General features: G+C 38.0%; 1 protein-coding gene across 9 annotated transcripts in view; it reads left to right on the forward strand.

Annotated features, from left to right (window-relative positions):
• The first annotated feature begins 251 nt into the window (after nucleotides 1-251).
• The window catches only part of SFSWAP (splicing factor SWAP), a 51,864-nt gene continuing 38,810 nt past the window's right edge, over nucleotides 252-13,305 (forward strand). For 3 of the 9 annotated variants that reach the window (XR_008469101.1, XM_054219244.1, XM_054219245.1), the window contains exons 1-7: nucleotides 252-790; nucleotides 3,262-3,431; nucleotides 3,968-4,105; nucleotides 7,268-7,353; nucleotides 11,126-11,351; nucleotides 11,812-11,927; nucleotides 12,817-12,952. Coding sequence is in view for 8 of the 9 variants with exons in the window: in XM_054219244.1 (XP_054075219.1) it covers nucleotides 531-790; nucleotides 3,262-3,431; nucleotides 3,968-4,105; nucleotides 7,268-7,353; nucleotides 11,126-11,351; nucleotides 11,812-11,927; nucleotides 12,817-12,952 (1,132 nt within the window). In the remaining variant the exon portion in view is untranslated. Of the gene's footprint in view, nucleotides 3,432-3,967; nucleotides 4,106-7,267; nucleotides 7,354-11,125; nucleotides 11,352-11,811; nucleotides 11,928-12,816; nucleotides 12,953-13,305 lie in introns of all 9 variants that reach the window. The other 6 variants (XM_054219238.1, XM_054219237.1, XM_054219239.1 and 3 more) reach the window with 6 other exon arrangements.

Here is a 13,305-nt window from a genome sequence, read left to right on the forward strand (position 1 = left end):
GTGCAGAACCTCCGCTGCCCCTCTCCCTCTCTTTTAAAACTCTGTATACGCATTTCAGCCGAGATGGACCACAAAAGCGTCCAAACTGCGCCCCCCGCCCCGCACGTCGAGCCCCAGGGTATCGGCAGGACCCGGGCACCCCGCGCCGCCAGGCCGGCCGTCTCAGCGGGGCCGCCCCGCCCCCTTTGTTCCGCACTTTCGCCACGGCCGCTGTGTCGCAGCCGTCGCCTGGCACCCGGCCGCTGTCGCCAGTCGCCACACTGTCCTGCCAGTAGCACGGACTCTCGCCGCACTATATTTTCCTTCGATTTTTACTGCCCAAACCAATCGCGAATCTGCCTGCTGCCGGAAGTCAGCCTGGCCTCTGCGCTACCAGAGGAAGCGGAAGCATCGCCATTTTGTTTCGGGTGATGGCGACTGTGGTGCTGTGGAGCTGGGGAGTTTAGTGCGGGCCTGGCCTTCTGGGGGACTCGCTTCTCGGACAGTCGTTGTTGCTGCGAGTTTCCTCCTCCTCGCTGCATCCCCTGGTGATGTACGGAGGGGTCGGAGGTTCTCGACGGACTGCAGAAGAAGCAGGCCCGCCGCCCCTAATGTTGTTGTCAGGCGGGGGAGCGGTCCCCGGGCCCCCCGGAGGAGGTGGAGGAGGAGGTGGAGGTGGGAATAGCCGTGTGGAGCTGCTGGTGTTCGGCTATGCCTGCAAGCTGTTTCGAGATGATGAGAAGGCTCAGTACCAGGAGCAGGGGCGACACCTTATTCCTTGGATGGGAGACCCCAAGATCATGATCGATAGGTCGGTGTAACACAACCCCCAGACTCTGCTGCGAGATCTCCTGTTATAGCCTCTTTCTGTTCCCCCCCTTATGCTGTGGGCAGGTGAGGGCGGGGGGTGAGCAAAGGGCTCACTCTGGCAGACGTGTGGGGATCTTCTTCACTGGCAGAGTTGGAGGGCAGCTCCTCCTGGTAGAGTGCGTTGAGTGCTGCTTTTGTAACGCCGCAGGGCCACCCCCCCCGGCAGCAGGAACTTGGGGTTCCCTGCTCTGGCAGTGTTGGGAGGTTCCCCTCCTTCTGACAGCCCATGTGCGTTGGGCCTTTCTGCTCCACTTGGTAGGTAGGGTTTGCAGGGTGGAGTGGAGAATGGGAATGATCTGTTCCTTTTCAATGCAAACCACAAACATCATCTTTTCTCACGTGGAAACCAAGGGAGCCTTACTGCATGGGAATATTTACTAGGCGCTTTGTTTGTTCTCTAAGCGAGAAGGGTGCAGTGTGGCAGTGGAAAGGTATTTATCTGCCTTAGGGGAAATACGGTTTTCTTATTTCTCATATGTAATCTGGCTGTGGGGTGTTGCTGGGATACCCCAGAAGCAATTCTTGGCCTAGTTACCTTTTCCTTGTGCCATGATTCGCTGTGTTAGGCAGAATCTGTTTGATTTTGGGTGCTTGCTTTTCAAATTTTGTGTCAGAGGTGGCTTTTTTTGGTTGTTTTGCAGTAGGTACAGGTTCATGGCCAGAGAGAGTAATAGAATCTACTTTGATTTTTTTCTGGTCTCTTTAAGTTGTTTCAGCAGTGCAGGATGGGATTTAGAAATAAATTTATTCAAAATTATTTTTCTGAATATTTTCCTGGAGAGAGGGAAAATGGGAGGTCAGGTTGGGTATATTTGAGTGGAGCACTGAAAGTACAATTTAAGAGTTGTGGCTGACCCTGAAAACCTCAGTGGGAAAGATGGAAGGATTTTGGTTTGAAAAGGATCACATGACATACTATAGATATTTGTTCCCTCAATTTCATCATTGTTTTGGTGCTATACATGATTTTTCTTGTTTTGATTTAACAACTGTATTTGGCTTGGAAAGAAGTCCGTAAGGGAAGGTCTATTCATTTCCTTCCGTAAGACTGCAGAAAAAAGAAATGCTTTTGCACTGTTTTGGGGTTTACGCCATTAATGATTTCTATGATTGAAATACTTTGTTAAATTGGAATAAGCACGAAGACATGAAAAAACAACCATAAATGTTCATAGCTATGTTTAATTTCTGACTTATATGAGAATAGAAGTGTTACGATGCACACTTCTAACCCAGATCACTGTTGTGACAGATTCATTAGTAGGCAGAGGCCATTTTTGTGGTCCTGTGCAACAGTAACCCAATTTACAGTCATTACAGAAATTGTTGGGAGCAAAAACTAAGTATGTGCATGTATGTACATAAAATGCTGAGAAGTCCAAATAACATACATTTGTAAGTTAAGGTAGCTTGCAATTACTAATCTTATAAACTCCTTTGGAAGCTTAGAGTCTTTTTATCTCCAGCAGCAGGAAGTCTTCATTTTCACCATTTTGAGAAAAGCACATTGCTATGAGAAGACATGGGTTGAAGTTTGCCTGTGGACAGAGCTTGATTAACCAGACCTACGTGTTTCATTAACTTTTTGCTATAAGAACATTTACTTTCTTTGTTTTTGGTCTAGCAAGTTGGCACAAGTCAAGAGTTGTGTGTGGGAAGACACCTCAGCGGAGTCGAGTTTACTGTCACTTTTCAATCAGTTTCTCTTACTGATTCATAAACATTATCCCAATTCAGTGCTTTTCCTGCAAATAAAATTGTTTTTGCTTAGTAGAAAGGAACTGTACGTCATTGATCTTCGCCGTTTTTACGGTGAACCTCCTTAAATTGCATGTATATGTTACTGTTCCTATGTATGTGTGTCTCTCTATCACATAACCCAGAACTTATTTCCTCAGCCAAATGGCTAGGGGCCGAGCCTAGCCATGATTTTACCTCCAATGGACGCAAGTTTCTATGGTGAAGATATCTCCTGAGAGTTCGGGACTAGCAGAAAGAAGCGAGGAAATTTCGACCGTTTGGTTCTTACGGATAGGTATTTATGTATTCGGGTTTGTGTGAATGTAAGCTATTTGACTTTCCAGAAAAACGTATTTTGCAAGTGACATTGATTGGTTGGTTGAAGCACGTACGGTAAGAGCTGTTAAGGAAATGGATCCCAATTAAACTATTAAAGGATACCTTTGCCTTTAATTGTAATAATTTATTAGTTTCTCTGAGAGGAATTTAGACTATTAAACAAATTTTCGATAGTTGGTGACAAATGATTAGCAAGATTAAATGTAACTTCTAAAAGGAAATATGCTTTAACATATAAGTATTTTTTTTTCATTTTTAATGGGTAAGTATTTAAGTAGTCGCATAAACCCAAGCCCTAAGTTTTTTGCATTGACCAGCTGTTTCATCTTGCAGGTACGATGGGCGTGGTCACCTACATGACCTTTCTGAATATGATGCTGAGTATTCCACGTGGAACAGAGATTATCAATTGTCTGAAGAGGAAGCTAGAATAGAAGCCCTCTGTGATGAAGAGAGGTATTTAGCCTTGCATACGGACTTGCTTGAGGAGGAGGCGAGGCAAGGTATTGCTCAAGGAAACTTCCTGAGTTTAGCACATGTTTAAATAAATAATTATGAAATTAAATTTACTCCTAATTTTATACTCTCTTTTTCTGATGTTATCTTGACAGTACCCAGTGGATTCGAAAAACGGGAGTCTTTGCGTATGTGAGAGGACCTCGGGATAGTTTAAATATAGATCCACACAGAAATTGCCCAGATTTTGAGGGCAGGCTGGGATTTCAGACCCAAAAATCCCCAAAATAAACACATTCTGCGTCTTTTTTAGTGTTGTATAAATGAAATTCTGTACTCTTGTATGCATAATTGCATTAGAATGTTTTAACCTGCAGCCTTTATCTCTTCAGGAAGAAATAAATGGTCAGCATATGTATATGCTGCATTTTTCTATTAAATTTTTAATGCAAGTTAAAATGATTAGGTGAAAACTTCTCATTTAAAAACCAAAGTAAGAAATATTACTCTTTTTTTAATTTTATTTTTAAGAAATTAGCTTTTAAATATGTTCTAATGATGGGTAATTGCATTTTTGTTCAAGAGGAGGAATATAAAAGACTGAGTGAAGCTTTGGCAGAGGATGGTACCTATAATGCAGTGGGATTCCGTTATGGCAGTGATTATTATGACCCTTCAGAACCCACTGAGGAGGAGGAGCATCAGCCTGCAAAACAAAGAGGTAAGGGGTAAAATAGCAAGGGTTAGTTGAGAGGAAGAATATATCACCTCCGTGTCTCTCACTTGCTGCTGAAGGTTGAAAATGTGTGTTTCATTAACATGCACATAAAAAAAAATCTCAAAGCATTTCAGCAAAATCTTTATGGAAATGTGCTACTGAGTTTTTGCAAACTTCACTCTTGATGCGCTTAAACGCTTTCCTGCTGTGGCACGGTCAGTACTACAGTAGTCAAGATATGAAATTTAATTCTGCTCTCTTGTAGATTCTTATTTAGGAAAAAAAAATAGTAATTCATCTATGGCTGTCTGTTACGACTATGTTTCTTGGTCAAAAAGGAAAAGTTCATTACAAACAAAGAGAATAGTAATTAACCAGAATATATGTATTTTTTTAAGTTTAGATTTTGTCATTTTAATAATTATAAACCAGTTTCTCTTCAACATAGCATGTCCCTCTCTAGGATCTTAAAAATGCAGAGTTCAGGTTCTCATGTTCCCATCTTTAATTACAATAACTTTGCATTTTTAACATGAAGTCTTGAGGAAGCTTTCAAGTGTTACTGGGCTATGCCTTAGTAAAGTTGGGATTGTTTAATTAATGATCGGGTTGTCTAACTACACGTTGGTGTGTTACTGTGGTATGAGATGTGCTTTTTTTACCAAAGCATGTGCTATAATGCAGGATCATTTTAGACACTAAAGGGTTTTTGGTGTGTTTTGCTGCTGTGTGTGGCAGGTTGTTTCAGGGCGGTGTCCATGCTGCTTGAATTCTAGCAAGGGTTTCTCCTGTAGTCTTCAGTACTGATGCTGAATTGCGTTGTCTTTTCTGGATTTTGTTTCATTTGTTTTATTCCCATTTGTCTGGTAGATTACATAACCAAATAGTTTCTAAGTTCTCTTTACGTACAGTTTTTGAGTGTTTCTTGTCACAGGGGTGTTTTTCATGTTGCGTGGATCAGTGTATATATGGGAATAAGCCTAATGAAAAATTGGGGGTAATAGAGAAGAACATGTTTGTATTTTGGCTCCTCCAACTTTCTCTAGTTCATAAAGATTTAAAAGGTGAATGCCTCCTCTCTATTGGTCACTAAAAAGATAATCTATTGAACCTTATAGTCTGTCCGTATTGTAGGAGGCCTTTGCAAAACTGTGTGAAAACCTGCCATAATGTACTACCTTTGGTCAAGTGCGTAAGGAATAAATAAAAAATCCAGTTTCATTTGGTAAGAGAGTAGTTGTGAGTTCAAGTTGTGTCTGGATTGCTTTATGTTATTTTTCTTTCCTAGAATGGTGAGATACCTAGAAAAATGTATTTTCAGTCTTAATGGAGTCATATTTTTAGGAATAATGTTACAATGTGATATCTTAGTCATTGGCAAAGAGATATAACTACCAGTCTTTCAACAAGTTCATATGTAGTTAATTAATATCTGATGCAACATGGAAGTGTCATGCTAGGCTATTACAAAATCTTGTGGTGTAATGTGAGAATTCTCTACTTCTCATCAGCAGCACTGAGATCCTTATAGCAGGTAATTGGAACGTTATCTCAGTTGTGAGCTTTCTTACCAAACTCCTTATCCTCTAGAAAACTTTTAGTAATGATGGATGACAAAGGGGCATTTTCTAGTAATAATTCATTTGTTGTACTTGGAAGAAAAAGTACTTGGGGCAAAAGTGAGATAGAAACATCAGTATTATGTTTTGCTGTAGCTGGACTGTACAGACTTTTATTAGATGGCTGTATGGTAACAATTTCCAATAATACAGGACTGTAACTTAAAATTAACTTTTTATAAATCATAACAGAGTAAAATCGAATATTGGAAGATGCAGATATGAATTACAGGCTGTAGTTCTGTGAACGCCTAAAGAGTTAGCTGAAGCTGCTGTCAAAAGAAACAGTGCTATTCTGCTTTGTCTGCTGCTTCTTCCTCCTTTCCTTGGTGCTAAGATTTCTGCGTGCCTTTGTGGAGTTAAACTGTTTCAGTTCCTTAAAAAAACCACCAAAACAAACAAACAAAAAAACCCAAACCAAACGCAAACAAAACCCCAAACAACCCACCGGACAGCAATGAAAATGTTAACTCTCTTTCTTGCATGGGTAAGAGAAATAGCAGAAACTGCTGTGACATCTCATGCATGATTAGGCTGTTCTGCTGTCTGTCCATAGTTCCCATAGTCATGTTTTCATGCAGCTTGTGCTATCTAATTTGTTAGGATAAAAACGTAATACATTTTCTCTTAAAGCTAGTAGAATAGATAATACTAAAAGTTACTTTAAAAAGTAAACTTTCCACTTCAAATTTTATAAAAATTTGTAAAGCAAAATATTTTTAGAGGAATGCTTCTGGTATACCAAATAACAGAATGTAACACAAATTGTCCTTTATAAAAGAATAACTGTTCTAGATGAGTAGTTCATGTGATACATCTGTTAAATATTTGGATATGTTAAACTTGGTATAAAAGGAACCATACCAACTTTAGACTGAACTCACAGATGAATGGCAACATTTATTTTAATGAATTATTTAAGGCAACTACTGTTTTATCTCTGTAGATTATGAAAGTGGATTTTAGCATCCCTATTGCATTCCCATACAACTTTCATTAGGGTTAGACAGCTGATGAAAGTACTTAGGTTTGTTTGCATAGGCTGAAATGGTTGATTAACAGGGAACTGAATTAGGATAGACCAGATGTATGGGTCTTAACAGCTTTAGAGATGTTGGATATCTGTAGTTGTCGTTAGGAAAGGATTCACCCAGTGCACTGGCAATGGTTCCCCTTAATTTTGCATGGGTTTTATTGTAAAAACAAAAAGTAATATTCATGAGAATGAATGTTTTCTGTTTGACTTGAGACTTTTTTGTCTTCAGCACTGTAGTCAGGGCTAAAGTTTATAGGGTTTTATTCTTCCTAATTAAGACATATTCCTCTATTAAGGCATAATTTATGCAATCATAAATATACTACATAACACCAGGGAGAGGAACTGTATTTAAATGTCTTCAGTGCAAATGCTGGTTATACTTTAATTTGAGAAATTCCTTGATTGCACATCCTTTTAGATATACTTAATTTTAATAATTTTTTTTTTTACATTTGTGTACTTTGACATGTTTTGTCCCATATTATTTTATTCTGTCGTTTCTTGTAGAAACAGCTCAGACAGAAAATGTAGAAGAAAATGAAGAACCTTTTATTGCCCCTCCGGGACTGAACGTACCTTCTGATGTGGAACTGGTATGTGTGTACATTTAATGCAACCTACATTTCTGTCAATTTTCAAGGAGCTTATGGCGCTTTACTGATTCTTTTTTCCATTAACTTTAGTGTGGTACATTTTAAATTATTCTAAAATAGTAGCTTGATTTCAAATGTTCTTTCTTGAATTCTTGAGTTCGATCAACTCTCTTGGATCTTCTTTTTCACACAAATTATTGCAGTGCTTACGTTAAGTGCAGTTAGTATCACTTGTGATATTATTTCAGATAATGCAGAAGAAAGGCAGTTGTTCTTGGAATGGAAACTGACTGAGATATTGAGGTTGACATTCCAAATGTAAAAGACCATTAAACAAAAAGGTTGCTTCTATTGAGGATTTCTTTCTGGATTCTTTTTATTTGAGCCCCAATCTGAAGAGTGTAGGAAGTGATCAAATATAAAGGCTGTGTTTAAGACTATCCTATTCAAGGAGAAAAGGAAGAGTTCATTTCTAGCAAATTCTGAAATAACTTGAAGGTATTAGCATGTAGAAGCTCTTTACTTCAGTGGTGTTACCAGAATTTGCTATGTAGTAAACTGTAAACTTAATTGCAGCTTGTGTATCTTTCCTGAAGGGAGCTGAACAATCGCCTGCTTGAGTACAGTTGTAACCATGAAGATTTTCAATTTATTTTGATTTTCCAAAAGATACTAGGAAATCAGATAATATTCTTCCTCCGGTAGCATGGTCATGAAAGTGTTAATTTATATTTGGGCTGCCTTCTCAACTTGATAACATTGGCCAGTAAAGATTCAAAGCCCTCTGTTAGAATATAATAGTGAACACAGGGTATTTGTGTAAGAGTGTTTTTCTACTTCATTAGCTTTTAATTGAAAATTTTTATCCTGTTCTGTTTTTTATATGAAATAAGAGCTATTTAACAAATCTAATGTGCAACTTTACTTGTTCTAATTTTACTTCCTCTTCTTTACGATCTTATAATACGTTTCATTAGTGAAGTGCTTACAAACCTACATCTGAGTTCAGGGAAGATTTTTATACATTATTGCCTTTAAATTATGAGTTATACTGTAGTCTTAGAATAAGAATGTTGAGTTCTCAGTGAGAAGCTGCTTATTTAGCATTTGGGTGCTGTTACCAGAAAGTAACTGCTGGTGAGAGAATGTGTGCTGGTTTGGGTAGCTGCTTTGCTTGAATTTTGTTCTGAAACTTAAGGTATGTTTTATGTGTTAGTTGCAGAATGTAGTGTGGGGGTTACTGAAGTAGTTTCTCAGGCAGCTATTGAAATCTAGTGTAGTCAAATGAACAGAAAGCAAATGTGGGCATATTTGTTCTTGATTTTTAAAAAAACAAACCAAAATGTCTAGAGAGCAGCTCTGAAAACAATGTATATTTGACCTTGGATTGGGAATTTTTTAATTCAGTTGCTATGAAGGATAGAAGCTGGGTGAATTATTGATGGGGTTTTATAGGCATATTTAAAAAATATTTCTCTCTCTACCCTATCCCCATTTAAAAAACCAAAAGAGTGAGTGATAGAGAGAGAAATACATCATAAATTCCATTGCTATTATGTCGATCCACAAGTGATTGGAAAAGGTGTACAGATATGTACAATTTTTGGAAATGAGAAAGTGGTGTTCTAGGTCTCTCCTGAGTTTACTGCTAATTAACATTCAAGTTAAAAGACATGGCACTTGTTGATGGTCGTGGCTGGGAGGAGGCCACTTGTAAACTTTGAATTATTTGGGGTGAGGTGAGGTGTTGAATGTTGAGCATATGACAACCCCAGCTGCAGCAGTAACGTCATTCTGGAACTTAAACCAGAAGAGTTATGTTGAGGATGCAGGTCTTCCACTGCTTAAAACTGTTATGTCAGGTTTATGGGCAAAGATGACTGCTCTTCACCCGTACATTTTCAGAAGTGCAGAGATGCTATGGAAGTGAGCCGTAAGAGGATGTTCTCATTTAAACTTACGAGGAGAGATTGAAAATTACTTTTTTTTCTCTAGAAGAGAATATTGAGAGGCAACATAAGATTTGAGATTATTTTCTGAGCTTACTGAAGATTGGTTAATAGTTGCTTAACTTGCGGTAAGGGAGACTCACTCATGGAAAGCACTTAATTAAAATACTAATTAAAGATTGTAACAGAATATCTAACTAGAGGATAGCAGTTAGGTCATTGGAGTGTTTTTCAGAAGGGTTTTTTCTCTCCTCTGGCAAGTGCTCTTACTTTCAGAAGTTTTAACAGTTATCAGTTTAAGTGTTTACTGTTTATTAAATGTAATAGCAAACTAGAACATGTCTATGATACCTGCATCTCTGTTTGTCATGTAATGTTTTTCACTCTGTAAAGTTTAGGAAGTTTTTTAAGTCAGTGGTGTTAGTAATCTTAGAAGTCAATTAAAAGCATATTAATAGTTATAATGCCTGCTTTCCAGAGCTTATAGTGACATCAGTTTCAAATTCAAGACCAGATAGTAATTTCAGATACAATCTTTTTTGAGTTTCCTTGCTGATTTGCAGCTTTGTTTATGAATCTCTTGGCCTTAAGTGTATTTTGTATTTCTGCATAAGAACCACAGAAATAGAGAAACTCGATGTATGGTTAAATACTGAAATTGGCTATGCACAAAATGTTATCAGTTCATTGAGAACTTTGCGGCCTCTATTTAAAGTAATCTTTGGTAGTGTTTTAGAGGGACAAGTAAAACTTGAAACAACGAATTATTTTTCCATACTGAACATGTTGCTCTAGTAAAGGATCCAATCATCTCAAAACAATTTCTAAAAATGTTCTGTTTGATCACATTCAGACTTTTTTCCCTAAATAGGGCAGCACCATCTCGTGTGCTGAAAAAGATTTTCTGAGATTTGCAACATGCTTCTGTATCTGGAGCAAGAGAAGGGTAAAGCTAAAGCAAAGTATTAGTGTGACCGTTTGGTCATTATAGGCACAGAGACAGCTTATTGAGCTCAAGACAAAACAGAGCTATCTGAGTATGAAATTAAAGACAGTGAATGGTGAAGTTCATTCGTTCTTTAACTACATTCTTGTTCTTTTCACTTGTTGGGTTTGGTATGGCAGTGCTCCTTACATGGAATTTCAGGACTGGAAATGCATAGATGCTGCTTAACTTTAGCATTAAAAGAAAAAAGGAAATTAATATAGCGTTCAATGACTCTTTACGGGAATGTGACAGAACGTAGGAGTTGCAATTCTTATGTTGGTCTTGTTCCTTCCAAGCAATTGCATACTAACAAGCTTTTCTAGTTAGGGAACAATATTTGCACATTCAGTGATAACAGAATAAAGAACAGCTGTTGGGAAGAAGACCATACATATTGAGCACCTTAAGGTACTGTAAGGTAGGGTCAGTTTTAAGTTGGCACTGCTGTGTCAAGAAACACATGTGTCTCCTGTCTTGTGCTAGCAGAAGTGTCTATATGGCTATGGAATGTCTTAAAAGAATTTTTCTGCTACATCAGACTCAATCAGGATTTGTTCCCCTCTTCAGTTTGATTCGCAATAGCAAAAATAGTTGTGCTGATAGAAGGAGAGAATCTTGCAAAAGGAAATGAATGAGCAGCTAGGGAAGACTTGGGTTTGGTTTTTTTGAGTGCTGATATGCTTTCACTAGTTGAAAGTGATTATGAAACTGAGTTGATAGCGAAAGCTGAGAATAGGGGCAGGGAACTACTGCTCTTTCTGATTCCCACTGGAGTTCTAACACACTTTACAAGCTGCTTATGAAAATACAAATATATGTTATTTTACTTCCACAGCCACCGACAGCAAAAATGCATGCCATTATAGAACGAACCGCAAACTTTGTCTGCAAGCAGGGAGCGCAGTTTGAGATTATGCTAAAAGCCAAGCAAGCACGCAACTCCCAGTTTGACTTCTTGCGATTTGATCACTACCTCAATCCCTACTACAAATTCATTCAGAAGGCTATGAAAGAGGGACGATACGCTGCTCCTTCTGAAAATAAAGCGGACGAGAAAAAACGTAAGTTGTTGCTTATCGCATGGATGACTTCAGGATGTGAGTCATTGAAACATCCACTGGTCTTTTTTGGCAAAATAGCCACATATTTTTGGTGTGTTGTAATGGCAATACGGTTATCCTGCAATGGAGATTGATGTGATGATTCAAAATTTTGCTTAAATTGGAGGAGATTCTTGAAAGAAAATATTGTTATGGTAAACTCTCAGATAGAAGAGCTGCTATGATATTGAAATTTTCAGAAACATTTGTATAGCTCTAGTCCAACAGAAAGTTGGTCCATGCACTTAGGTTTTAGTTTTATTGATGGTTAGCAATATCTTCGTGTATCTATGGTTTTTATGAATATGCAGGTTTATGAAAACTGATTTCTTAAGAATGCATGCTTGTCCTCTACCCTCTTTCTCTCCCAATACAAATCCATAGCAAACCTAAATAAAATTCAGACATTGCTTTTGTTTAGATTCGAGAGTCAAATCTGAGGAAGATGATGATGACGACGACGACGATGATGGAAATTATCTGCATCCAAGTCTTTTTGCATCTAAAAAATGCAGTAGACTTGAAGAGCTCATGAAGGTACTTGACCCTATTAAAATTACAGATTACTTTTTACCTTGCAAAACATCTGATTCATGGGCAGAAAAATTCTAATGTGCAGGTGTTACGATATTTTGTTAACAAAGACTTTTATTTGCTTTTTCCCCAGACTGTGTCTCAGTAATTTAAGTCTGCATTGGTAAACTTTCAAGTTACCTTTTCTCTAGTACACAAATTGTTATTTTTCCATTTCTAAGGAATTAAATTTCTATTTTTGATGTCCTCTGGTATTGAGGGCATCACTCAAGGATTTATCCCACAGAACCTATACCAAAGCTGAAAAAGATTAAGATACTTAATGCCTTCTGTATATAAGCTGGGAGGGAGTGTTCCTTTTTAGATTTTAGTAGATAAAGTGTTGACAGGAAGTAATGGTTTCAGCAAATAATATTTCAGCAGAATTAGTACTACTCGTTAAATGTAAATTTTGCTGGATGTGTTAGTTATTTTTTTTCTGAGTTTGATCAGTGATGGAATAATGGAAATGACATGATTGTACATGTTTGAGGCTTTCAGATGAATGACAGTGGTGCTGGTTGATATTTAGACAATTCAGGTTCTGCGTCTTATGGCAGTAGATGAGTAATATCCTCCCCCCGACCCCCCCTGCCAGTTTGGGTTTGTTTTTTTTTCATGTCATGGATTTCTCTTCAAGTTAAATTAAGTACTTTTGTTTTCCACACATTTTCAAAGAAGAACTTGATTCTGATGCGAGAGCTACAAAACAGTAACTTCAGTGTTTGGACAATATTATTGATGTCTCTTAACTTAGATAAATTTGCTTTCCAAATTAGGTTGATGATGCTATCATGCTTTAAATATGTACTTCAAATTGTAATCTTTTTTTCTATTCTTAAAATTTTTTCAGCCTTTGAAGGTAGTAGACCCTGATCATCCACTTGCAGCACTGGTGCGCAAAGCGCAGTCAGATAATAACTCATCTACACCACAGTCAACAGATGGGGCAGCTGTACAGACATCGCAAGCAGAATATTCTTCTGATTGTAAGTGCATTGTGATTAGGCAGCTGGTGGTGTGTCTTGATGAATTGTATGTGGATGCTGGTGGGAAGAAAATAAGTTAGCTTCATATTTGATCATTCATAACTGATATTTATTCTTTTTCAATCTCCTGAATCTTTGAAGGTGCATTCTTCCACTGAATAGCTGTTGAATTGTTAGCTGCTTAGGAAAAACAGAAATGGGGTGGGGGGGTGGACAGGCCTGAGGCCAAGTCTCCACTCTCTGAGTATGGTTAGCACAGCACCCTTAATGTTTTGGTTTTTTATAACTTCCATTGGTTTCTACTAATGAATGCCTTCACTGTTGAACATAAAACTGTCCTATAAAGCAATTCA

The sequence above is a fragment of the Rissa tridactyla genome, chromosome 13 (assembly GCF_028500815.1).
Source record: "Rissa tridactyla isolate bRisTri1 chromosome 13, bRisTri1.patW.cur.20221130, whole genome shotgun sequence".
NCBI lineage: Eukaryota > Metazoa > Chordata > Aves > Charadriiformes > Laridae > Rissa > Rissa tridactyla.